The sequence below is a fragment of the Camarhynchus parvulus genome, chromosome 14 (assembly GCF_901933205.1).
Source record: "Camarhynchus parvulus chromosome 14, STF_HiC, whole genome shotgun sequence".
Lineage (NCBI taxonomy): Eukaryota > Metazoa > Chordata > Aves > Passeriformes > Thraupidae > Camarhynchus > Camarhynchus parvulus.
Window position 1 is genome coordinate 5,334,012 of NC_044584.1, and position 27,095 is coordinate 5,361,106.

A 27,095-nucleotide genomic window follows, 5' to 3' on the forward strand; every position below is an offset into this window, starting at 1 on the left:
GAATCGTGCTGCCCAGGGCTTGAGGCTTTCCAGCTCCAAGGAATCTGCAGCAGAGGATGAAATGCAGCTGCCTGTCTGCGAGGAAGTTCCTGCTCCACACAGTGACTCATCCCACAAAGCCCAAGGGCATCCACATCAGCCACGGGGCTCGCTTTCAAGGGTTACTCATTATTCACCCACAAACTGGGTTTGTCAACACAGGGGAAGAGCAAAAATCCATCATTGCCTCATCCTGTGAGTCCAACAGCCTCATCCAGCAGCGGGGATAAGGAGCCAGGTGCCAGAGTGACACTGGGACAGAGACTGGGAGTGAGACACCAGTGCCAGGCACTGCCTGGTGCTGCTGGAGGAGCACTGGAAAGGGATTGATAAGAAGGAGCAAAGATCTGAATGCTCCCAGGATGCTGAGCTGGGAAAAGAGGCAGGGAGCTGGGAAAAGATGCAGAAAACTGGGAGGGGGGAATGCAGGGAGCTGGGAAAAGATGCAAAGAACTGGAAGGGAAAAATTGCAGGGAGCTGGGGAAAGATGTAAAGAACTGGGGGAAAAAATGCAGGGAGCTGGGAAAAATGCAAAGAAATGGGGGAAAAAATGCAGGGAGCTGGGAAAAATGAGGGGAACCAGGAAAATATGCAGGGAGCAGGGGAAAGATGAAGGGATCTGCGAAAAGATGCAGAAATCTTGGCTGTTCCAGTTTTCCTGCACCATCCCCGTGGTGCTCAGAGCTTTGGCAATGTGTGCACAGCCAGTGCCGGGTCAGGACATGGATCAGGAGCAGACAGAGGCACCTGGAGAGGTGAGGGTGGATCTGCCCAGGTGTCCTGGATGGATTCTGCAGGGGGAACCTGCTCAGCAGCCCTGGAAGGCCCTGTTGGGTGGGCATTTCCATCCTGGACCTTCAGGCCACGGACTCTGTCTGGCTTTGGAGCTTAATTCCTCCTGACAGTGAGGAAGGTTTCTGCAAACCAAACTGTTTGGGAGCCAGTGCCAAAGCCAAGGCTGGGAGCAGCAATGCCAGAGCTGCAGAATTCCCTGCTGGAGCACAGGCTGTGCCACAAGGCGTTCCTGTCCCACTGGGGCCTGGAAACACCGGAGCCAGGAGCTGTGAGACAGCAGGGAGGGAAGGGAACAGAGCAGCAAATGGCAGCTCTGGGCAGGATTTAGCAGGGGCAGCCCAGGGAGGTGTCCCCCAGCCCTCTCAGCTGCGGTCACTGCTGCTCCTTTCTGGTGTCTTGTGGTGGCAGCGCCGCTGTCACCGTGCTGGGGGAGCTGGTGACATCGGGCACTGTCACCAGGGAACACCCGTGGGGACAGCCCAAGGGACAAAGGGGACTGGCAGGGGTCCAGTGAGAGCCTTTGGAACCCGCCCAGAGGCGTCTCCTGGTCCTGAAGACCCTCCTGTGCTGGACAGGGAATGGTCTGGGAGCGTTGATGAGGGAATTGTGACACTGGCACTTCTCCAGTGCAGGATCACCACGGGCTGTGCCAGCTCAGGATGGCAGGAGAGGGACAAGAAGAGCAGCAGAGTGACACAGAGATGGGAGCAGAGCCACCTGAGCCCCACCCAGCCACTCATCTGCAGCCACCTGAGCTTTGGGACACGGTGAACCCCTGGTTTGGGACACACCACCCCATCACAGAAACCCCTCCAAGTCCCCAAACACAATCACTGCTCCCCACTTGCCCATATTTGCAATAAAAGTACAATTTGCAATGGAAGTACAGGTTCTTGGCTGGCACACGCTGCAGCTCTGCACTCAGAAACTGCTGTGAGGGAGGAGAAGCACCGGGAGAAGCAGCAGAACCACAAGAACATCCCTGGAACAATTTCCAGCCAGGACATCTCCACCACAGTGCGGCCAAGGGCAGCCCTGGAAGCCACACAAGGACTCTTATCACAGCAGTGGCTGAGTGTGGAGTATTTCATTTGGCACCCTTCAGAGCCCTCATAATCTTTTCCTTTATGATTAATATTAAACAAGTCATATTCCTTATGGAATTTCCTAACCCTGTCTGTTTATATTTTTCTCTACATCAGAGTTAATACTTTAAGATCGCCTCTCTCTTTTTTTTTCTCTTTTATTTCACGTTCATCTGTTTTTCCTCATTTTATAAACCAGGTTTCTTGTTTAGTAGCCATGACAACATCTGCCTGCGGTGGTTACACCACAGCCTGGGGCTTTTTATTTTCTTTTCTCCCCCCAAGCTGCCTAAGAATAAAAAAAAAAAAAATTAAAAAATCCTTTAAATAAATAAAAGCATAAAATGAAAGGGGCAAGTTGGGAAGCGCCTCCTCCTCCTTTCCCTCCAATGACCCACTTCAACAAGACTTCCCAGCATGGTGGGTGAGGACTCATTTGGCTTTAATCCTGCAAAGTCTTATCCACTTAGTTCACTTCAATGGGAATACTCGGAGCACATCAAGTCAGGCACATATGAAAGTCTTTAAAACCTTGAGGTCTGGGCCCGAGAGGCACAAAAATGAAAAGCTGGAGTTGCATTTTCCTTCTGGGCGTTGAGCTCTGCACAACAGCACAAGGGTTGGGGTGGGATGGGGATGTGCTGCTCCCAAGGGGAGGATGGGGTCACTTCCAGGAGATGCTGGAGTTCAACATCATCTTCTCAGCATGGACCACCACGAATCCGGCCACCTCAGCCACTCCATGGCTTTGGCACCTCCCTTCTCTGGATTCCCAAAAAACCCCAGTGGCTCCTGGAGGCAGCAGGACCCACCTTGACACCCTTATTTCAATGAAACCCTGCCAGGACAACCTGGAGATCAGGCACAGGAACCCCAAAGCAAAGCAGCATCACATCACCAAAGGCATTCCTAGGATCTAGGGAATATTAAGGAATTAATTTTTTTCCCCTAAATTCAGTCTTTCAGGATGCTGGAAACAAGGAGCTTAGAGGGAATTCAGGCTTTTGGAAAAACAGGAGCGACTTCTCCCACGAGCACAGCAAATGGCCATGGAGCTATGGCTCTGTGCTTGCCCATGGAAAGACACAACTCAAACTCCATGGGGTGTTTCAGCCAGGGAACCAGGAGATGGCCAGGAACCCTGAGAGCAGCCCTGAACCCAGAGGAGGCAAGGAGGAAGGGAAAAGGCCAGGAGCTGAACAAAGCAGATGAACCTTGCATGCAGCAGAACCTCTGGGAGCCCTGGGACACGGTGTCCAGATGTTCCGAGGTCGCTGTAACCTGACTCCGAGAAGGAAGAGGATGTGCTCCTCCAAACTCCCCCTGGTGCTTTAATTCACTGCAGCCTGCCTCAGGCTGCCTGTGGTGATCACAGGTGGGGCTTCACACTGACCAGAAACGTGGAGCTGGGGGCAAAAGACTCCAATCCTTTCAGCTTTGGCTGCCAAGACGGTCGAGGAACAGATTTCCATGGAAACATCTCCCTTTCCCCGCTTGCAGGGGCCAGAGGAAATCCCTGCAGCAGGGATTCTGCAGCACCAAGGACCCCCTCACTGGTGGCCACCAGGGCTTTCCAGCTGATCCTTTCCTGCCTGGGTGGTGGAGAAGGAGAACTGGGGAAGGAACACAACATTTTGAAGCTCCACTTCTTATCTGTGGTCACATTTTTTTTTCCAAATAACCTCAGGAAAATTATTTCTCTCCATCTTCAGGACTCCACTGTCCCTGCAGTGTTGGCTTTCCAGCACCATCCCTCTGGCCCTGGATCTCAGAGGTGGAGCTGCTTTGGGTGCACTGGGTTTCAGGGTGCCCCCCTGACCCTTTTCCCTTGGCTCTGCTCCCTCTGAGATTTCTGGCTGCAGGGATGATCCGTGTTGGATGAGGAGAACTGGCAGATCTGCTCCAGAGGGATTTGTGTGGGGATTACAACTGCTTTTCAAGGGCTGGCTATGGAATAAATGACATTAATGATGCCATGAACACGATCCCTGTCTCTCCCACTCCCCACTCCTGCCATTCCCAGCCCCATCCAAACAATCAGTGCAATCTGATTCGGTTTTCCAGAGGAAGTTTTGAAATTTCTGTTGACTGAGGCATCATGAGTTTTTTACAGCTCCTGGATTTTGGCATCTCAGAGGAGCTGGCAGCTTCTCTGAGGGTGACCATGATGTAGAACCTGGTCTAGTGGGAGGTGTTCCTGCCCAAAATAACCTTTAAAGTCCTTTCCAACCCAAACCATCCCAGGATTCTACTGAATACCTGTCTCTTTCTGCTTCTTTGCTCACAAAGCGCAGGGAATCCATCCATGAGCCATCACTGCCACACCACAATGGCCAAAATTTGGGACAAAACATTCCCAAACTGCTCTTCTTGTGCATTTTTCTCCCAGACTTCCTCAGCCTTCCCAAAACTGGCCTGATCTGGGATTTCTGCCTGCTTCCAAGTTCTCCTGCCTGGAGCAGGGTGTAAATTTAAAGTGCCACTTCTGTCCCTGAGCAGCTCCACGTGTGGACACCAAGCCCAGAGCAAACCCACGTGGTTCCTGCAGAGCTTAACCTGGCCCCAGAGGGAGTTTCACGTGTGGAAAAAGTTACTCAGGAACGTGGACAAAGCAGCTCCTGGCAGAGATGGAATTAAAATCCAAGAAGAAAGCAGGAGAGGTGAGACCTCGTGCTGCAAACACCTGCCTGGATCGAGGTTTTCTGGGGCTCAGCTCAGGGTTTAAAGCAGCAGCAGCAATCCAGGATGCTCTGCACAATGTCAGCATAAATCATGGGATCTTTTCCATGGATCGATCAAAACCATGGAATGGTTTGGGTTGGAAGGAACCTCAAAGATCATTTGCAGCCCCTTTCCATGGGCAGGGACACCTTCCACTGTCCCAGGCTGCTCCAAGCCCTGTCCAACCTGGCCTTGCACACTTCCAGGGCTGGGAGGCCACAACCTGTTGGGAAATGTTCCCAACAAAAGGGAAAGTGAGTCTGGGGTTTGCAAACAATTCTCCAGAGAAGGACCACCACTGCCCACAGCCCAGCATCTCCATCCACAGCCAGGGCAGCACCAAACAAACCCCAGCTGCTCCAGGAGGATCCTGAATCACAGCTCCCAAAATTCCCAGTTTTTATAGGAAGATGAAAGCCATGAGTGACACAGGTTTCCAAGAGGATCCTGCACTCCTCTCTGAGTCACAGCTCCCAAGATCCCAGTTTTTATAAGGAAGATGAAAGCCATGAGTGACACAGGTTTCCTGCCATTTCTGGCTGTTGCATCAGCATGGAGATAAGAGCCCTGCTGGAGCTGGGGCAGGGGATGGTGCAGCTGTGTAAACTGCGTGTGGGCTGGAGCATCCCAGGGCTGCAGCCTCATCCCAGCACTGCCAAAGCAAAATCAAACCTCTCTGGGGGCTGCAGCCTCATCCCAGCACTGCCAAAGCAAAATCAAACCTCTCTGGGGGCTGCAGCCTCATCCCAGCACTGCCAAAGCAAAATCAAACCTCTCTGGGGGCAGTGGTGTTTCACAGCAACATTAAACCCACAAGAGGCCAAGGAGTTCTGCTCATCAAAGCAGGAAAAGGGAAAATCCATCTTCACCTCCATCCCTGAGCAGCCCAGACACTGAGATCCATCCCTCTGAAATGGTGTGGGGTTTGTTTAAATGGCTTTAATTAAAGCTGGCCAGCCATTGTGTGAGGGGGACTGGGGAAAGTGCCACCTCTGTCTGGGCATGGTTTCACACATAAAAGCACACACTCATTTAACTTGACAGGACAGAAGTGAGTGGAATATGCAAAGTGTTAAAAAAACCCAAAGCTGACCTTTTGGGAGGACAGGGCACAGGGAAACTGTGGCTGCTCCATCCCTGGAAGTGTCCAAGACCAGGTTTGGAGCAGCCTGGGACAGGGGAAGGTGTTGGGGTTGGAACTGGATGGGCTTTAAAATCCCTTCCAACCCAAATCATTGCAGGAAAACCATGCCAGGAACCCACAGTAAGAGCATAATCAAAACTGCTTCTGACAGCCAGTGATCCCAGGGGGAAGCTGAAGGAGCAGGGATGGGAAGAAGCCTCCTTCCAGCCAGGAAAGTCACTTTACCAGCAGCAAAATCCTGCCCGTGCTCCAAGAACACCACACCAAAGGCACCATCCCACTGCAGCCCCTTCCACTCCTGGAATGGGCACATTTTGTCTTCACACATCCATCTCTGACACCAATAAATGATTTTCTTCATAATAAATGTATTAAAAATCCTCTTTAAAAGGAGCTTCTCATCTGCCATCTGTTTCCAGTTAGGCTGTTCTGATTTCATCTTTTTTTTTTTTTGAAATGGAATAGAAAACATTATTTAAAGGCCCTGTCATCTTGCTGGTGGGAGGAGAGATCCCAATCCCAAATCCCAACATGTCCCCCTGCCGAACAGCAAAGGCTTGGTGGGAGCCAAAAGCTGGGAAACTGCAAAGGAACCAGTTCAGATAAGGACCAAGGGACAGAAAATGGGATTAAACCTGGGAGACCTTCACCATCTCTTCAAACCATTGCACTGAAACTGGAGAGATTCACAGATATTTAAAGATATTTGACACATTTCAGTGGGCGAGTGCTTTGGCTTGGGCACAGGAACGGGTTGTGATGGCTTCACTCAGCTTTAGCAGCTACACCTGAATGTAAATAAATAATTCTCCCTGGAAATACGGTGCCAGAACATGGTGAAGATCATGTCATGGACACCAGGAACATCTCTGGTTTGCAGCTGCTCTGGCTCTCATCACACAGAAATGTTTTATGCCCTCACTCACATGTGCAACACATCCTTTATCTCCCAGCCTGGAGCTGAATCCTGATCCCATCTGGGAGATGCAGATGTTGGAAGCTCCAGCTTGGATCACTTCAGCATCCTCAGCATCCATTCCCCCATCCTGCCCAAGCACCTGGAGATTCTGCTGCAGGACAAAAGGCTCTGGAGCACGGAGGCATTCTGAAAATCAGGTGCAAAATCCAAACAGGGAGAAAACCCAGGCACCCTGAGGTGCCCCAGAGCCCAGGAGGTGAAGCCTCCCTGTCAGCCACGTCATTCCACGAGCTCTGGGAGCTGCTCCTGGAGTGGGAAGAGCAGCACAGACAGAGCACCTGAGAGCCCCTGGACAGCAGCACAGACAGAGACACCTGAGAGCCCCTGGACAGCAGCACAGACAGAGACACCTGAGAGCCCCTGGACAGCTGTAACGTGGCCAAAACACCAGGACTGGGTGAGTTCCCAGCCCATTTCAGCAAATCTTGCAATTTAAGGATGCAGCTGGTGATTCTGGAGTCAGTGCTCAGCAATATTCCCAAGGACTGGCACAGAGCTGGCACCAAACTGTGCACCACCAGCACTGGGCCAGCCTGGCACACGTGGCAGCTTCCAGGATTCTGGAACTCTGCTGGAACTCTGCCCTGGATGGCCAAAGGCACTGCAGCTCCTGCTGGCCCCAAACCCAGGAGCCCCAGTGAGTGAGAACCAACCCCGACCTTCCTGCTGCGTTTTTCCAGCCACGGCAGCACTTCCCACCTCAGGGGCCTCCTGTGCAAGTCTGACTCCATGGCTGGGCATCCAAACTTCCTCTCAGGTTTGACAGCAGAGCCAGCAAAGCTGAGCTGGCAGGGACAGGGCAAGCAGAGCCGCTGCAAGCCCTGCTCCAAGGGAAACCAGCTCCTTCTGAGCGCAGCACCAGCACAGACACAGAACCCCAGCAGCCACGGCCGATTCCCAACTCTCCAAAGCCCAACCCAGGGCTGTGGGACGCCCTCCAAGCCCCCGTGGTGCCAGCAGGACAAGGGATGGTGAAGGAGCCCAGCTCCAGGCTGCTGGAGTCACTGCTGCTCCCCTCTCCAATTAATCAAGTTCCCATACTGATTAACAGCGTGATTCATGGCTCTCGTTAGGAGCATTCTGGAACAAACAAGGCTGTATTTCAAGGCCACTGGCTTAATGGTTAAAATAAATACCTTCCAAATTTCTATTTTCAAGTAGCTGAACCTTTTCCACCTTTACAACTAATTCAGACTTCCTTCAAATTATTTTTCTAAGTAATATAACAATTTGTTTTTCATTAGAGCTTGTCAAAGCCGGACTTGGGTTTATTTTGAGAGAAACCAGCGCTCTCCAGAAACTGTTTAGTACAATCTGAATGACGCCCAAAGGGGTTATTGCAGCCACAATCAAAATAGAGTTTACAGCACTGGCTTGGGGTGACACTTTATTTAATGATTTCAAAAAAAAAAAAAAAAAAAAAAAGAAAAAAAAAAGAGAAAAACCCCCAGTGCCCTGAATCAGGAGCTAATTAAATGCACTCCTATGGCTCCCAGGGAGTGTTTCTCAGTGCCTCTGACTACTGCAGAATGCAAGGACTTAACTTGTTGCTAACTAATCCCAGAGGCCATTATGGGAGCAGCGTTATTTACTGGTTTGGGGTGGTATGTGCTGCTATTCCCGTGTCTGGCACAGCAGATCCTATCGAGCTGGATGTGCAATCAAATATCAGAGTGATTAAACAGTTTGGGTTCTGCCTGCTTAACTCAGAATGTTTCTTGTTGGGGGGTGTGGAGCTCAGGATTTAATTTAAGGGGGCTTAAATGTAACAGAAAATCTGCCCTGGAAGTGCTTTGATTTCACATTCCTTCTGTTTTGCTGTGGGGAAAGCTGAGCTGGAGCAGCGCCAGGGCGAGGGAGGGGATCTGGGGATGCAGGAGGGCCTGAGGGGCAGGGACAGCCCAGCCACCCTCACCCGGACCAGGATGGGTGCACATCGACCTCCACAATCCCAGCCCAAGCTCCAGCATTCCCAAAGAACCTCGGAATCTGTCTGCCTTCACCCTCCACCTCACACCCCACCGGATTTAAAAATCCCAAATGAATTTTTGAACAACCGGACTGAAAGCTCTTTTCCACAGGCCCATTCCTGCAGTCCTGCTCTGTTCATTTTCCTGGGACTCTCTGTTTGTTGTTTCTTTCTAAACCACAACAAAATCAACAAGATTTGGACTTTGGGGAAGGCTGAATTTCCTCTGTTCTGGCAGGGGAGCCCAGCCCAGCCCAGGCAGTGACACCCACCCAGAGCTGCAGGGCTGGGGGACCACACTCCCCAGCATCCTTAGGGATTTATAAAAAAGCAGGAAAGGGATTTTTTTACAGGGATACGAAGCGACAGAACAAGGGGGAATGGATTTAAACTGAAAGGAAAGAGATTTACAGTGGATATCAGGAAGAAATTCATCCCTAGGAGGGTTGTTGGGCCTGGAGCACTCTGGGACAGTGGGAGGTGCCATGGCACGGGTGGCACTGGGTGGGCTTTAAGATTTTTTTCCAACCCAAACCATGCTGGGATTGTGTGAACTGCAGAATAATTCCTGAATTTTCTGGCTGCTCCGTCCTCCACTGAACTGGGCTTTACCCTCACACACATTAACACCACCACTCTGCATCCACACAGAGAACACCTCCCGCAGCACTGCCCGTGCCCGCGGGTGCCCAATCAAAGCCCTAACGAGGGCCCTGATGCTCCTGGCACGAGCCTGGCACTGGGGTAACCCCGCTAATCCTGCTGGAGACTCCCCTGATTTACACCAGCCTGGCCACCAGAACAAGCCCAGCCCGGCTCTGACAAGTGAAAACAAACACTGGATTCAGACACTTTCTGCAGGGAGGAGGGGAGGGCTGGTTAATTTTTGTTCCCTCTCTCCAGGCTGCTGCTGTGACCTCTGCTACCTCCTAAGTCAGCAACACAATCTCTTGCAGCTGTGGCACTGCAGCAGCCTGATTGAATTTGCGTGTGTGTGGCTGCAGGGGCAGCTCATCCCTCCAGCATCTCTCGTGGTGTGGCAGAGGCAGCGCTGGGACAACGGGGGGCTCGGTCCTCCCCTCCCAAAAATGAAGAGGGGGGAAACCTCCACTTGGCCTCCCCTGCCTTCCTGGAGAGATGGGAACAAAATCAACCAGAGGGAAATGTCCTTTTCCATCAAAATTTTTAAGAGGTTGGGGTTTGGCCAAGCCAAGGAGGAAAGGAAAAAAAAGCCAGAAAATATCTGTTCAACAACTGTTTTCTGCCTGAAAAGGAGAAAAAAACAGAGGAGGAAAATGACTTTGCTGCTGCTGTCCTGCACATGCCCAGCTCCCAGGGGCTGCCTGTCCCTGGTGCAGTGCCCAGCTGGGCAAGGGTGGTGCTGGCAGCTGGTTTGCAGAACAGAGCTGGACGTTCCTGCTACATCCCCCCTCAGGGTCCCTCTCCCAGCAGGTCCCCCCTTCCCTCTCCAGCTCCCAAAGTCCCCGAGTGCTCCTGGGCCGGATCCTGGGGGCTCCTGCCTCCTCTGGGGGCTCCTCTGCAGGGCTCTGAACCTTGGGGGGCTCTGGAGCTTTCACCTCTGCCTTCTGCAGGGCTGGAACTGTGCCTGGCTCCTGGCACTGTCACCCTCTGCTCCTGGCACTGTCATTCCTGTGCTCTGGAATTGTCACCCCTGTGCCCCTGACATTGCCACCCTCTGCCCCTGGCACTGCCACCCTGTGCTCTGAGATGGCTCCTGCTGAAAGCCATCCTGGGACTGCGTCGGTGGGAGCAGGGAGAGCCTCCACCATCCCCCCTCCAGGATCTGGAGATGTTCCTCAGCCCAGCCCCTCAGGATCTGGAGATGTTCCTCAGCCCAGCCCAGCCCCTCCAGGATCTGGAGATGTTCCTCAGCCCAGCCCAGCTCCTCCAGGATCTGGAGATGTTCCTCAGCCCAGCCCCTCAGGATCTGGAGATGTTCCTCAGCCCAGCCCAGCCCCTCCAGGATCTGGAGATGTTCCTCAGCCCAGCCCCTCCAGGATCTGGAGATGTTCCTCAGCCCAGCCTCTCCAGGATCTGGAGATGTTCCTCAGCCCAGCCCCTTCAGGATCTGGAGATGTTCCTCAGCCCAGCCCCTCAGGATCTGGAGATGTTCCTCAGCCCAGCCCCTCAGGATCTGGAGATGTTCCTCAGCCCAGCCCAGCCCCTCCAGGATCTGGAGATGTTCCTCAGCCCAGCCCAGCTCCTCCAGGATCTGGAGATGTTCCTCAGCCCAGCCCCTCAGGATCTGGAGATGTTCCTCAGTCCAGCCCAGCCCTCCAGGAGCTCCATCCTGGGGTGGGACCTGGGGCTGAGCCCATGCAGGACCCTGCAGCCACCAGGGTGCTCCGTGCTGGTGGACACGCCAGGGGCCAGGCCAGGGACTCAGCCTGCACAGATCCATCACATCCAAAGGGATTTAAAAGCTTAAAACCCTCCCCACGTTCCCAGCTCCCCAGATTGGGCCTTTATGGCTCTGACTGGGAATCGCAGCAGTGCCCCTGCCTTTCCAACAGCACCACTCTGCACTTTCCATGCTCTTCATTCATTCATGGATTTCACCTTTCTGATCCTGAAGCTCCTTCCCACCTGGCACTGCCAAACCCAGCCTGGCCCCTGCCCAGCCCTACTGCCAGCTCTGAGGCGCAAGGTGGCTTTCTCCTGCCTCTTGTTCTGGCTTCCCTCTCGCTTCCCCTCATCAACTCCTCTGCCAAGCTGTGTAATTTTACTGCCTGCCTTCCAAGGAGCCAAGAAATACGTTCGGTGTGAGCTGGGAGTTGGACAGCGTAAAAAACACACAGATCCAGGGGTGGAGGAGGCAGATCCAGGGGCTGAGGAGATCCAGGGGTGGAGGAGGCAGATCCAGGGGTGGAGGAGGCAAATCCAGGGTTGAGGAAGCAGATCCAGGGTTGAGGCGGCAGATCCAGGGTTTGAGGAGGCAAATCCAGGGTTGGAGGAGATCCAGGGTTTGAGGAGGGAGATTCAGGGTTGGAGGAGGCAGATCCAGGGTTTTGAAGAGACAAATCCAGGATTTGAGGAGGCAAATCCAGGGTTGGAAGAGGCAGATCCAGATTTTGAGGAGGCAGATCCCGGGTCTGAGGAGGCAGATCCAGGGTCTGAGGAGGCAGATCCAGGGTTGGAAGAGGCAGATCCAGGATTTGAGGAGGGAGATCCAGGTTTTAAGGAGGCAGCTCCAGGGAGCAGTGAAATCCCCACCAAGCTGAAGGATTTGCCTTCCCCAGCAGCCCTTCCAAGCTCCCACACCTCACAAACTCCTCAGGGAATGGGCAGGCTCTGCCCTGGTGCTTCTACAGAACCAAGAATAAAGAGTCCAAACCTCACCTGGGGTCTCCAAGATATCTTTTGCTCCCCTCTGACAGCTGTGTTTTTAATTTGATTTCTCCTGAATATTGGGGTGTTTCAGATCCAGGTGTGCACTCCTCAGGTCCACACCCCACCTCTGCTACAAAAACCAGCCAATCACAGAATTGTTAAGGTTGGAAAAGCTCTTTAGCACCATCAAATCCACCCATCAACCACCACATTCACCACTAAACCACGTCCTGAAGTGTCACATCCCTGTTTTCTGAACACTTCCAGGGATAATTTATTCCTGGCAGACACAACGGGCAGCAGGGCCCAGGAGGTGCATGGGAATGGTGGGGTTTGAGCTGAGCTCACCAACAGAACGTGGCAAAAGCCCCAAAGCTGAGGGGCAGGAAACCACAGCAGGAGGGACCATTCCTGGCCAGGAGCAGCAGCACCGAGCCCTGCATGGATCTGCTGGGAATGGGCTCATCCCAAGGGTCCCTGTGGCCCCTCCAGGGGGAACTGAGGTGCTGGCAGCACTGTGGTGTCCACCAAAGCCACCCTAAATCCCTAAATCCCACCTGGGTCCCATCAAACACAAACCCCAGCAGGAACCTCCTGTGCACGTCCAGGATGGGAAGAAGGTGGATCAAGTTCTCCCTTGGGGTAACTCCAGGCTGGAATCCCAACCCCACAGGAATCCCCTGGTGGACACACATCCATGCTCAGGCTGCTGAGCACCTCCTCTCTGATGTTTCCACCCTCTCTAAGCTTTTTTCCTTACAAACGTGAAGCAGGCAAGAAGAATAAGTTCACACTTGGAAAAAAACCCCACTTTCCTCTTTTAAAGCCCAACTTTTTTTGGGTTCCTGACAAAGCAATATTCTCCAGGCCAGTTGGAATCTGGAAAAATACACTCACTCAAGCTCGCCACCATGACTCCAATAACAATTATAAAATGTCCAATAAAACTTGTCTGTAATGTCAATTCAAATCTTGAAAAGCAGAATTAAGTGGTATATCAACATTAAACTTTATTGCTTCCTTTGCAGAGCACAAGGATTGTCAATAAAAGTCATTCTGAATGAAGAAAAAGGGCAGTAAATATTAAATAAACAGGTTTTTGTTGAAATGCTGTAAAGGCACCAGAGCTGCCTCTTACACTGGGACCCTTTCTGCCTGCTCAGACTCCCCTCGTGATCCGAACAAGGCAGTAATTGCCAGCTATCAATAAAGGGCCAATTAAAGGGGCTTGATGCCTGCCCTGGCTGGCTGTCATTAGGACATTTATGGGGTGGGCTCAGCTCTGTCTGAGGTGCCCCAGCCCCCCCAGGGCCCTGCTCCTCGTTAGGGGCCCTGAAGGTTCCTGCTGGGAGTGACAGGGATGGAGCAGCGCCGAGGGGAGCATTGGGCATGGCAGGGACCTCAAAGATCACCTTGTTCCAACCCCCCTGGGGACACTTTCCACTGTCCCAGGGTGCTCCAGCCTGGCCTGGGACACTGCCAGGGGTCCAGGGGCAGCCACAGCTGCTCTGGGCACCCTGTCACCCTCACAGGGGTGAATTCATCCCTGATCTCTAATCTAACCCTGCCCTCCTTCACCTTAACCAGAAGATAGAGGAGGTTTTGCTTTGTCTGTGGAGTTTTTTTAGGGTTGGGCTGAGTGAAATCCTCCAAAAACCTCAGGGGTGTCACAATCACAGCTGGCACCTCTGGAGTGACACTCTAGGAGCTCCCTGGGTCAGATCTCTCCTTCCACGGGCCCAAATCCATCCCAACCCAACCAAAGCTGCCCCAAAAAGGTAAAAGGTGACGTTCAGTGGCACCCAGACACAACAGGAAGGGTTTGGGCAGCAGAAGGAACCGGGAGGGCACAAACCCGCCGGGGTTTCTGTCAGACCTTTAAAAGCTGATCAGCATTTTTGTGGTTTACCAGGGGGCTTTATGAGCTGTTCTCCAGTTTAATCATCACATGAACTCACAGGAAGCACTAACAGCTCCTGAGTATGAATTTCATGCTGCTGAAATGATGCTGAACAAAGGCAGGGCAGCAAGGGCTGCAAATGGAGTTTCATGAGCTCTTTGAACCCTGCCAGGACAGACAGGAGAGGAATCAGATGGGCTCTAGGGAAGTATTTATGCAGCAGCTTCTGTCCTCTGGGTTTTGCAGAGGTACCAAAAAACCCACCCAAAAAATCAACTGGAATGTGAATCTATTAAATTTTCAAGGAATTATTTTGATTTTAAACCTCAGCACAGTCAATCTGGTATTTGTGAAGAGCAGCACAACCCTTTCCAGAGATAAAGAACAATCCTCAAATGATAAATACAGAAAGAAGAATCCCTTCAGAGATGGACAGATGTCTGTAAAAATTAACTTTTGGTGGAATCACAAGGATTCCCCACAGAGCCTTTGCACTGATCCTGGGCTGCCATTCCTCTGCCACACAGAAACCAACACCCAGGAATTCCTGGCTGGGAACCATCCTCATTCCCTGGAGCCTGAATCCCACCCTGCCCCCTGAGCCAGCTCCTGCTGGGAGGGGTGGGGAAGCCCAGGAGAGGAGGGGACCCTCAGGATGATGCCTTGTGACCTAAAACAGAGGCTAGACTGAGTTAAAGAATAAAGCAGGGATTTGTTAGGAAGCCTCAATGGATCCACCTTGGGCAGCACAAGAGCCCAGCCAGGGCTGCACCCAAGACGAACAAAAATGGTCACAAAAATGGACTTGAGGTCTCACTTTTATAAGTTCTGCTCCATTTGCATATTGGAGTTAATTGTCCAATTCCAGCTTTAGGTTATCACGTCCCATCCTGCTTTTTTTTCTCTCCTCAGCCCACGGTGTTTGTGCTCTTGGGCCTGAGATTTGGATCATTTGCCCTTGGTCCCCAGCTGGAGCAGGAATTGTTTTGTCTCCCTGCTCTGTGCACAGAGCTCACCATCCCATAATATGAAGCCAGACCCACACACTAAAGCAGCACAGAGTGTGAAAATATAAAAGCCAAAACCTGAGGCGCCATAACATGAATGTCAGAACTACAGCCTAAAGCAGCACAGAACCTGAAAAGCAGAAAAGCTAAAAGCTCAAGGACAGGAATCAGGAGCAGCTCACCTGGAAGAGGATCTGCAGGAGCCCGTGCAGGATGGCCATCCTCCTGCCCAGCAGCAGGAAGAAGGGCACCAGCAGCTCGATGAAGTGGTTGACCAAGGTCTCGAGGCGGTGGAACCACCAGGGCGAGCGGTGCATGAAGTACGAGATGGGGTTGGGCACTGGCTGTGTCTGCAAAATCAGAGGAAAAAAGGAGTTAATCCCCTCCAAAACTTGGTATGAAGGGCTGCTACAAAGTTCTGGCCTTATTCCTTATTTCTCTCCCCAAATCTGCCATCCTGCACCTCTGGGAATTCATTTCATTGCAGACAAAATTACTTCACTCCACACATCTTTAAACAAATTCATCTCTTTAAAACCAAGTTTTTTAATCTTCCCTTTTGTCATCATAACCAAACCCCAACTTAAATTAAGCCCACTATTATTTAACACTGAAATCTTACACTTGGATCAGCACTGAGGGATGTTAAAGTGAGTGAGGATCCTCAGAGCAGATCCAGAAACTGAGCCTAAGATTTGCTCGGGGTCAGGCCTTGGGTCAAACAGAGCCAGGAATGGAAACCAGATTTCAAAACCTCGGAGATCTGCTTTCAAAATGTTTAAAATTCAAATAAATGTGCTGGTAGAGCTGCTTTCCAAGATGGTAATTTGGGAGAGGAAAGTGTAATTCCTCTAAACATGCTCTACTGGTTAAGGTATTTACATACTGGCCTTGGGACAATATTATTCTTTTGTCAGCCCAAAATTTTTTGACACTGGGAGATTTTTCTGTCCAGGACAAGAAAAAGGCAAATTTTTCAAAGGGAACAACCCCAAATTCTGATATGTTAATAAATGCCACCCTAAGAAATCCCATAACTGGAGCAAAAAATAAATGTGAATTTATCTTAATGTATGTGACAGGCTCAAATTCCCTGGTATTGTTTTAAAACTTCAACAACAACAACAACAAAAGAGAGAGGTCGAAAACACAAATGTTAATTGAAGGAGACACAACACATCTTTAAATTATTTGTAGTTAAATCCAAAATACAAACAAAACAGGGCAAATCCTGCAGGATGCATGGCAGCCAAGCACGCTCCCACTGCCAAATCCCACAACTATTGTAATTCCTTATTAGCAAAGCTGGGATTAATAAAGCCTGGCCTGGGCTGGAGGCCCCTCAGGACAGGAGACCGCATCCTTCCTTCCCGGATGGAGCCAGGCCGGGGTCAGGGAGCTCTGCCAGGGCCTCTCCGGCCAGGCTGGGGGGTCAGGGCAGCCCCAGGTGTCCCCCAGGGTCCCTCCCTCCACCAGGACCTGCTTCCACTTAATCCCTGCTGGGCTCCTCGCAGCATTCCCAGCGAGGCTCCCAAAGGGATTGTTTCGATCCCAGATTGCTGGGAAATGGTTTTAGCCTTCCAAACAGGCAGGTTGTTCCTTGGCTCTTTTAAATTATTATTATTATTATTATTATTATTATTATTATTATTATTATTATTATTATTATTATTATTATCATCATCATCATCGTCGTCGTCGTCATCACCATCGTCATCATCACCATTGTCATCGTCATCATCATCATTATTATTCTTATTGCTATTATTCTTATTATAATATTATTAATTTATTGTTATAATCACAATTATAAACTTATTATCATCATCACCACAATTAGTATCACATTACCACAACTGATTATTATCATCATTATTACCACAAAAATAATGATCATTATTAATTATTTATTATAATTACAAATATTAAATTATCATTATATTTTTATTATTTTATTATTTTCATAATCGTCACCATTATTCATATTGTTGTTATTCTTATTATAATAATATTCATTTAGTATTACAATCACAATTATAAACTTATTATCATCGTCACCACAATTAGTATCACATTACCACAATTTACTGTATTCATCATTATTACCACAAAAATAATGATCATTATGATTTATTATAATGATAAATATGAAATTATTTTATTATTATTTTCATCACCATCACCATCATTATTCTTATTGTTATTATTCTTATTATAATATTATTAATTTATTATTATAATCACAATTAAAAACTTATTATTATCATCACCACAATTAGTATCACATCACAATTTGTTGTCATCATTATTCCCACAATAATAATGATAATTATTAATGATCATTTATTATTATTATTAATAATATTAACAATATTAATTGTTATTAATTATTATTATTATTAATGATAACAATAATAATAATGTTATGATCATTATTATTAAGTGCTTTAACCAATCCTGGCCCAGCTGAGGCACTGATCCAACAGGTTGGAATGTTTGGCGCTCATGGATGAGGACCAGGGAGAGCAGGCAGGGTTACTGATGTCACACCTACTTATAATTGTAATTAATACATTCATGTGCACTGGTCCCACTGGTTGCTTGAGCTGGGACTGGAGATTTTGCCATCCCAAATTGTTTAAGGGCAGGAAGGGAAAACTCCAGCCTCAAATCCCACTGCAGTGGAAGTTCCAGGCCAGCCTGGAGGGTGTGAGGGTGGGCAGGCCCTGGCACAGATTCCCAGAGCAGCTGTGGCTGCCCCTGGATCCTTGGAATTGTCCAAGGCCAGGCTGGACAGAGCTTGGGGCGCCCTGGCACAGTGGAAGGTGTCCCTGCCGTGGCAGGGGTGGCATGGGATGAACTTTCAGGTCCTTTCCAGCCCAACCCAGCCTGGGATCTGGGGATAAAGCACAGCCCAGCGACAGCACAGTGATTCACACGCCCCAGAAATCCTTTCAAAGCTGCTGGGGGAGGAGATGTGTGTGTGTGTGTTCCTGCAATGCCTTCCAGATGCTGCACAGCACAGGTTCCCCAGGAAGGGAGCTGTGTTTCCTTGGGATGGGGCAGGGAGGCAGGAGCAGCCTGGGAATCACCAGGAGCCCGGGATGCTGGAAAATTTCCTGGATTCTTTCTGTGCCCAAGCCCACCAGAGGCACCCACAGCTGGGGAAAGCACCCTTCTTTTGTCAGCCTGACTTTTTTTGACACTGGGAGATTTTTCCATCCAGGACAAGAAAATGGCAAATTTTTCAAAGAGAAAAACCCCAAATTCTGATATGTTAATAACTGCCACCCTAAGAAATCCCACAACTGGAGAAATCCCACTTTGCTGGGATTTTGGAGAGGGAATTTGCCCCACACCTGCTGTTCCAGAGAAATCCTAATCTCATGGGAACATCCCAGTGGTGTTGGTGTCAGAGAGGAGAGAAAAGCTTTCCAGGCTCTCTTGATCCTGGGATTTGGAGCTTTGCACTTTGCTTTGTGGCTGTGCTGTGCTGTGAGGGGAATTATGGAACTCCAGAATGGTTTGGATTGGAAAGAACCTGGAGGATTATTTAATTCCCACCCCCTTCCACTATCCCAGGCTGCTCCAAACCCCATCCAGCCTGGCCTTGGGCACTGCCAGGGATCCAGGGGCAGCCACAGCTGCTCTGGGCACCCTGTGCCAGGGCCTGCCCACCCTCTCAGGAAAGGATTTTATCCCAATATTCCATCTTAATCCATTTTATTGCATCTTCCATGGTAAACCTGCTCTTTTTCAGTTTGAAGCCATTCCCCCATGTCCCATCACCCCAGTGCCTGATGAAAATTTCCTCTCAGTCTCTTTATCCCAGGAGCAGCTGGGAGTTCTCCTGCACCCAGAACTGTGATTTCCTGACACACAGACAGGGGAATTGCAGCTCCAGGGCAGATGGAACTCAGCAATCCCAAGGTGGATGCACACAGAGAGGGAGCAGAGCCCTGGGCTCGGAGCAGCCCCGTTTCTGGGCACCTCTGTGAGACTGAAAATGTTTTTAAATTAAAAAAAAGAAAACAATTAGCAAACCCTGGCTTTGTGTGTCAGCACAACATCATAACCCTGGTGCCTCCCTCTCCTCTCCAGCAGCCGGGGAGGAACGGCTGCTGCAGACGCCTTTGGAAATGGGAGCAGGAAAATGAATTCTGTAATTCACGGGGCAGATTTGTAAGGTGTGAGTGCTGCTGCAGGAATTCTGGGTCGCCAGCTCGGGCCTGTTCCCTGGCTTGGATCGAGCAGGTTTTATGAGGGCTGGTAACAGAGTCTAAAAATACGCACAATAAACTGGTTTTTTTTTCTCCCTACGGGGTCTATGGTTTAATTATGTTCTTAGTGAGAACCATTAAAGTGCTAAGTACCTGAAGACTCCTAATTTACTCAACTGCACCCCACTAAAAGCCAACAGAAGGCCATTATACAGAGGAGTGAAGGCTCTTCTTGGGGGCTGTGAATGCCCATGGTCCCTCCTCCCAGCCCCGTTATTGCCACAGCTTCCCAGAAACTCCAAGGGAGGATTTAATCCCGGCCTTGGAGAGCCCAGCCCAGCCTGGGGAAAGCTCCAGGCTCTTCTACAGGGAAACAAATCCCACATTGTCCTCAAACAACCCAGTGCTCAGACAGGGCTGGGACTGGGGCAGACTGGGACAGGGGAAGGTGTCCCTGCCCATGGAATGGGATGGGCTTTAAGGTCCTTCCAACCCAAACCAGCCTGGGATTCTTTACTGGGCTCACAGCACTGCTGCCGTGCAAGGAGCTGAGCAGCAGGGGAGTGTGCAGTTGGAGGGAAAGGAATCAGGGCATCATGGAATGGTTTAGGTTGGGAAAGACCTCTAGATCAACAAATCCAACCAAGTGCACTTCATGGCAGAGAAATCCTGAAAAACAGAAGGAAACTGAACAACAGCAAATAGGAATAAATAATGAGGAAAAAAACCAGCTATTTGGTCGAAAGAAACAGAATTCCAGCATAAGCCACGTTGGAAGGGATCTGAAATCTCATCCAGTGCCACCCCCTGCCATGGGCAGGGACAATTTCCACTATCCCAGGCTGATCCAAGCCTGGCCTTGGACATTGCTAGGGATCCAGGGGCAGCCACAGCTGCTCTGGGCACCCTGTGCCAGTGTCCCACCATCCCCACAGGGAACAATTCCTCCCAAGTATCCCATCCAACCCTTCCCCCTGGCAGTTTGAAGCCATTCCTTGTCCTATGGAATATCCTTGTCCTATGGACTGTCCTCCCCCCTGACCCCACCGAGGTGCAGTGAGCACGTCAGGAGCAGCTCTGCAGGCTCCCACAGCCAGGAGAGAGGGAAAGCCTTTGGCACAGCCAGCCGAGCGTGAGGAGCAGCAGTCCCCTGGAAAAGCAGGCTGAGAGCTTTATTAAATGTTTTCTGGAGAGCTGTGGAAGATCCAGATGAACTGCAAAGCTCGGCTCTCCAGCTTCCCAAGCACTCAGGCATGAACTCATCTCCTCGGCTTCAAAGCAACAGCCCTCGCTTCTCTTGTGCTTTGGACCAAAAAATAAAAAGGATTCTCCATCGTGGAGCCTAATTGGATCAGTGTGGTCCAACAGGCTGCTCCCTGCCAGTCCATCCTGCCTCAGATGCTGACCTGGCTCCTCAGGCATCTGCAGATCAAAGCTCCACGCTCCCAAGGCCAGCGGGAACGTCTCCCCAGCCCTGTGCCAGGAGGCAGAGAGAGGAGAGGAGAGCTGGGAGGTCACTCCCAGCTGCTGGGAAGTGGGGGCAGATGAGGGTCCTGCCTGAAGTCAGCCTGTCTCAGGTTCTGCAGCATCCAAGGATTCCTAAAATCCACCCTGCTTGGAGCAGGGGGAGATCCTGGAGCTTCCTCACCGTGGAAAGGCTCCACGTGGGCAGCGACCTTGAGCGATGAGCAGCAGAGGGACTTTGCACAAGGATTCTCATGTTGGGAAGGGTTTGGGAAGGAAATGGAGCAGGGAACTGCTCAGGCTGGGTTTAAACCCAGCAGCACCTTGTGCTGGGTGTATTTATCTGTACGCTCGAAGCTCCACGTCCACGCTACTGAAATACTCCCGACAGCTAAGCGGTTAAAAATAGCCCCTTCAAAACTTTCCAGTTATTAATAAGATTCCAATCCAAATAAAATCAGAAGGGAAAGAAAAAAATAAAAAGGAAAAAGCTGGATCTGGCTTGAAATGCACACTACTCTGACATCCAGTGGGTCACAAGGGGTCGGCTCTTCAGCAGCGCAATATCAAAATAATCAAGGCTCGATAAAGTAATAAAAAGAGAAGTTGCCTGTAGGTTCTTGCTGGGCAGAGCTTTCCTCGCCCAGTCAATAGGAATATTCAGTCCATAGAAAAACAGACTGGAATCTGCCTGTTTAAGACAGCAGAGCAAGCCAAGGAGATGTGTGTTTGACACGGTGCCAGCACGGCCATAAAATGTTGGCAATTTAGTAGAGACGTGGTGCCGCGCCACTCTCCCAAAGGACCTAAATAAACTTCAGATGGAGAACATATATTTTTACTTTTTATATATATAAAAATCTGCTGGTTCATTTTTAACTCCTTTCCCCAGCCAGCCCGTGCTCAGGGGTTTTTCAGAGCTCCAGCAGGTCCCCGCTCCTCCCGGCTGAGCCAAGGAAAAGTTAAAAGCCTGAAAAATCCCAGCAGTGCTTCACGTCTGGAGGTTGGGTTTCTGAGGGAATGGTGGCTGCAGCTGCCAGAGGGGAAAGGGGGCTTGGGGAGAAGATTCTGCTCTGCAATTTCATGCCTCAGCACTCTAAAATATCCCGGGGAATTTGTTGTTTTCCTGTTGACAACGTTGTAAAGTCGCGGGTGGAGGTGAAACCTCCCTGCCACGTTCAGTTTTGAACGTGGACAACCCCAGGAGGATCTGGGGGACACTGAATGGTGGGGGCTGGAATCCCAACCACCTGGGTGGGGGCAGAAGGCTCCTTTCTGTTTGCTTTTCCAGCCTGCACCCAGCTCCTGGTCTGAGCCTTCCCTCTCCAGGAACAGAGCCCACATTTCCAGGGCCCACAGCATCCCTGTTTATTGACACTGCTCCTCCATAACGTGCTCCGAGCTGCTCCCGGAATATCCACTTAATTGGGGATGGATTACAGATTCACCTATTTATTCTGGACATTCTTGGAGAGGTCCTGAGCTAAAATTACACAAGGAACCACTGAGCTGTTGAGGCTATTTATTTGTTCAAAAACCCATTCAAATAGCTGGCGGGGCCTGGGGCAGACATTTGGGCTCTGGTGGGGCCAGCAGGAGCTGGTGGAACCAGCTGTGGGTCCTTTGGGGTTTGTCAAGAGCAGCAGAGATGGGGCAAGTTGGATTTAGGGAGTGGAAGGTCCATCCATAAGAATGAGAGAATGGGAAGAACCTCCAGGATGGTCAAGTCCAACATTTGATCCAACACCATCATTTTGTGGAGAAAAACCAAGATTTAAGGGAAACACAAGAAGGTTCCATCCCAAAGGCAAGCGGGGAGCTGAAATCCCTCTCCAGGTTTGCTGTTTCCATCAGATGGTGCTGTTCTGTCTCACACTCCAGGATTTTCCAACTCAGGTCCCTGGCCTGGAGCTCCCTTTCCCCACGGATCACTCACCAATATTTTAAATTGCCATTTAAGAGCATATTGCAAATGTGATCCTTTAATTGGTCACTGTTATGACTCTCTATTAGAGAAGACAAGTTTTTCCACACAAGGTAAGCCCTGAAAATGTTTAAAAACAACCCAGAGCTGATGTATTTATTATGCATTTCTCCATATATAAATAATTCCATGAAAAGGGGACGTAGTGAGTGGAAACTCCATTTAAAATGTGATCCCAGATGGTGGCAAAGCTCTAAAATTGCAAGGCAACATGTAAAGAAAGATTAACGACCTCAAACAGGCCCAAATTTATGAGGTGAAAGCCCCTGTAATCCTGGAGAAAAATGATACCAAACCTTCGACCAGACAGCCAGAAAATACCTCTGCTTACTCCATGTGCCCTCTGCCATTTTACATTTTCCTCTAATACTCATTATTTGGGGTTCAGTTGGTGTTTTCTCCTGCAGGCCAGAGGTTTTGCTTTGGTTCATGAGCACGGTGAGGGATTTGCCAGCTCCCACCAGGCCCCACTGATAAATCAAGGAACAGGAAAGTGATGGGAATGAGCAGTGGAAAAGAGGAAAAACAGAGCCAGGACACCTCAACAAGCCTTGAGCATCACTGCAGGACCCAGAGCTCCCCCATGGAGTGGAATGAGGGGACACAGCTTAACAATTCCAACATTAACCCCTTGTTGTGCCCAAGTGGGAAACATTCCTCAGGGAAGGACGTCAACATTTCCTCCCAAGGAGTGTGGGTCATCCCAGGCCAGCAGCATCTTCTGTGCTCTTAGCTCCACCAGGAGCAGACTGGCTGGCACAGCCCATTGCCCTGGGCACCTCCAGCATCCCCTGACAATGCTCCTGCTCATCCCCCTGGCCATTCCCACCTCAGCAAGGTCACCTGGGCTATTTTACTACAACATTTTTCAAGGATTTTCCAACTTCCTCCACAGAGTTCCTTGCACACTCTGATGCCTTGAAGGGAAAACCTACGGCTTTGGAAGGTGGAAGAACATCCTCCTGAACATCTTTCTGAACATCTTCCTGAACATCCTTCTGAACATCTTTCTGAACATCTTTCCACCGGCCACACTCAGAGGACCCAGAGCTTTACCCTTCCACTCACAACCCCAAAACCACCCCACGGCAGCTCTCCCACAGCCCCTCATTCCCTCATTTTTTTCCCCTTTAAAATGCCCAGTGCTAAACCCAGGCCCAGACTCCTTCAGAGGGCTTTTCTTTGGTGTGTGCTCATAAACACGAGCTCAGCACCAGGCCAAGGAACACACGGAGCCCCGGCTCGTGCCTGTGTTTGGATTAGGCAGCTCCATGGCCTGGACGTTTACAGTCGGGTTGGGGTTTTTTTTTTTCCTCCCCCCCTCCACAACTCGAGACAAACAGTGAGAGCTTTCATAAAATGTGCTCACAAAGGGTAAATTGTGCCACGAGGAGCCGACTACCTGGTTGGTCACTGGAATTCTCCGAACTGGAACGCCACCGCGCTCCGAGCCAAAGCCAGCACCGGCGGCGGGAGGGGGAACTCGTTTAACTCTGCAATTGCCCATCAGACAGAGCACACCCAGCACAGAACTGCACAACCAGTCAGCTTTAGAGACCTCTGAGACCATTGCCAAGGCCACCACTAACCCATGTACCCATGTGTCACATCCACGTGGTTTTAAATCCAGAGCTGGCTCCACAGGAACCAATCATGCCAGATCCACCTCTGATCCTCCTGTCCATCCAAGAGCATTTCTAGAGCAGGATGGGATAAGAATAAGACAACGGGAAAATCCAGGTTGCTGTCCCAAAGATGGAGCCAAAAGCTTGGGAGAGTTTGTTTCTGTTTTAGGCGTTCTCCCGAGTAACAAAGGATGCAGCCGGGAAGAATTTAGGACAAGCGAAACAAGGCACAAGAAAACTCTTGGCCATGAGGAGCTGATCTCCAAACTCTGTTGGGTGAATCCAGCAGCCAATTCTGTTCCCCCTCGGCAAAGAACGAGGGCCTGGAGTGGCAAGACAAGGGGGAACAGCTTCAAACTGAAAGAAGGGAGAATTAAATTAGGGATTAGGGAGAAATCCTTCCCTGTGAGGGTGGGAGGCCCTGGCACAGGGTGCCCAGAGAAGCTGTGGCTGTCTCTGGATCCCTGGAGGTGTCCAAGGCCAGGCTGGATGGGGCTTGGAGCAACCTGAGATAGTGGAAGGTGTTGGGGTGGAACTGGATGGGTTTGAAGATCCTTCCCAACCCAAACCCAAGTGATTCTGTGATTCCATGAGCTGCACCTCTCCAGCAGTGACACAGGCACTGCCTCTCCTGCTGTGGCCATCATTCCAACAACTCTCTTTTAAACAATTAAGAGGTTAAATTAGTGACTTCTTACAAAACACGACGACACTCCAGGACATAATACACACAAAGATATAGAACTTTAAATCCTAGTAATGTTAGGAAACAGGCTCGGGCATCTTTGGACTCCTGAACACAAAACTGCGCTTGTTAGAAATATCTTTGAGCTGCTCAAGGCCTTCCTTGGGTAAAACCAGTAATTAACTACATTTTAAAGGACACAATTTCAGGGAAGTTCTCCAGCACACCCTTAGTAACTCCAGTGGTTTCCCTTCTGACACAAAAACGTGGTGGATTTCAAGCAGCACGTGCCAGAGCACGGAGTTGTGCTGCTATCCAGGAGGGAAGAAGCCTCTCCCAGCAGCACCAATGTCCAAATCCTCTTGCCTCGAGCTCTGGCAAGTTTTGCCCTTGTGTAATCGCTTGTTTTGTAAGTGTTGCTTGTTTCTATGCTTTTCTTATAAAAAGAAATCAAGAAATTCTCCAGGCAGATAAATTCCACCCAATAAAAGTGTCGCTCCTCTATCCCCGTGGACATAATAATGCCCTCACTCTTGCCCCAACTTGGAACGCTCACAAATCACCGTTATAAATAAATCTGCCAACCTAAGGCAAGCAGCTCATTTTTAATAAAGCCTTTTACCTCCTTTCCTAATGCCAGACAAGATCCTGGAGCAGCTCAGTGCCCGAGGGATGGCAGCTCCCATCCTCTGTGCCAGCCCATCCTGGTGCTGCCATGGGGCTCCTGCCCAGTGTTTTCCTGGGATGGGTTTGGGGCTGGATTTCTCCATCCTGCTGTCACCCTGGGGCTCCTGCCCTGTGTTATCCTGGGATAGGTTCCGGCCTGAATTTCTTGGTGCCAGTGTTGCTGTGGGGCTTGTGCCCTGTGTTTCCCGGGAAAGGTTTTGGGCTGAATTTGTCAGTCCTGGGGCTCATGCCTTGTCTTTACCCAGGATATGTTCTTGGCTGGATTTCTTCATCCTGGTGCCACCCTGGGGTTCTGCCTTGTATTTTCCTGGGATATTTCAGGCCTGGATTTCTCCATCCTGCTGCTGTAATGGGGCTCATGTCTTGCCTTTACCTGGGATCAGTTTTGGGCTGGATTTCTTCATTCCAGTGCTGCTGTGGGGCTCATGTCCTCTGTTTACCTGGGATGTGTTTTGGGCTGGATTTCTTGGTCCTGGTGCCACCCTGGGGCTGTACCTTGTATTTTCCTGGGATATATTTGGGGCTGGATTTCTCAGTGCCAATGTCACTGTGGCGTTTGTGCCTTGTCTTTACCCACGATCAGTTTTGGGCTGGATTTCTTCATCCCGGTGCTGCCATGGGACTCATGTCCTCAGTTTACCTGGGATATATTTGGGGCTGTATTTCTCCATCCCAGTGCTGTCACAGGGCTGGTTTGTGCCTTGTTTTCCTGGGATATGTTTGGGGCTGGATTTCTTGGTGCCGCTGTTGCTGCGAGGCTCACACCCTGCGTCTCCTGGCACAGCTTTTGGGCTGGATTTCTCAGTCCTGGTGCCACCCTGGGGCTCATGCCCTGTGTTTACCCAGGCTGTGTTTTGGGCTGGACTTCTCCCACCTCCCACACCCCACCACCCCCGGGAGCAGGTCCCAAACACTGCTCCCATTGATGCTGCGGGGCCGGGGCGATGCCGGGGCGGGTTTGGGGGGGCGTTTGCTGCCGAAATTCGGTTCTGGCTGGGTGTTTAATATTCCCCATCATGCTGGGCTGTTTCTGCTCGCTGCTGCCTGTCAGTTAAGCCCGGGGATGTTTATTTTAACGGCCACTTGTGGTCAAGGCTGGTGCCAGTTGTACGGCATCGGTTACGCAGATTTAGCGCTGGGGACTCGGCCCCCGGCTCCCCGAGCACGGAAGGCAGCCAGGGCTGCCCGGCCTAATGTGAAACAACTGAACTCTTCCAGCAGTCCCTGCTCCAGATTTAACCCTTGCTGAGCAGGAGCTGGCTGATTCTACAGCTCAGCCTTCCCACATCATCCCATATCCTGGCCTTTGTCCCATCTGCTGCTTCCCAAACTCCCCCGGCAGCAAAACGTCTCGGGGTGATGATCTGAAAGCACCAGGAGGAGCAGGGAATGTCCTCACTTGTTTAAGGAAGCAGTTTTTAGTGGAAGGAGAGGATTTAT

At 50.5% G+C, this 27,095-nt stretch overlaps 1 protein-coding gene across 1 annotated transcript in view; it reads right to left on the bottom strand.

The window, feature by feature from the left end:
- The window catches only part of LMF1 (lipase maturation factor 1), a 139,023-nt gene that overhangs the window by 29,728 nt on the left and 82,200 nt on the right, over positions 1–27,095 (bottom strand). The window contains 1 exon segment of the mRNA XM_030958167.1: positions 15,173–15,340. Coding sequence (XP_030814027.1) covers positions 15,173–15,340 — 168 coding nt within the window.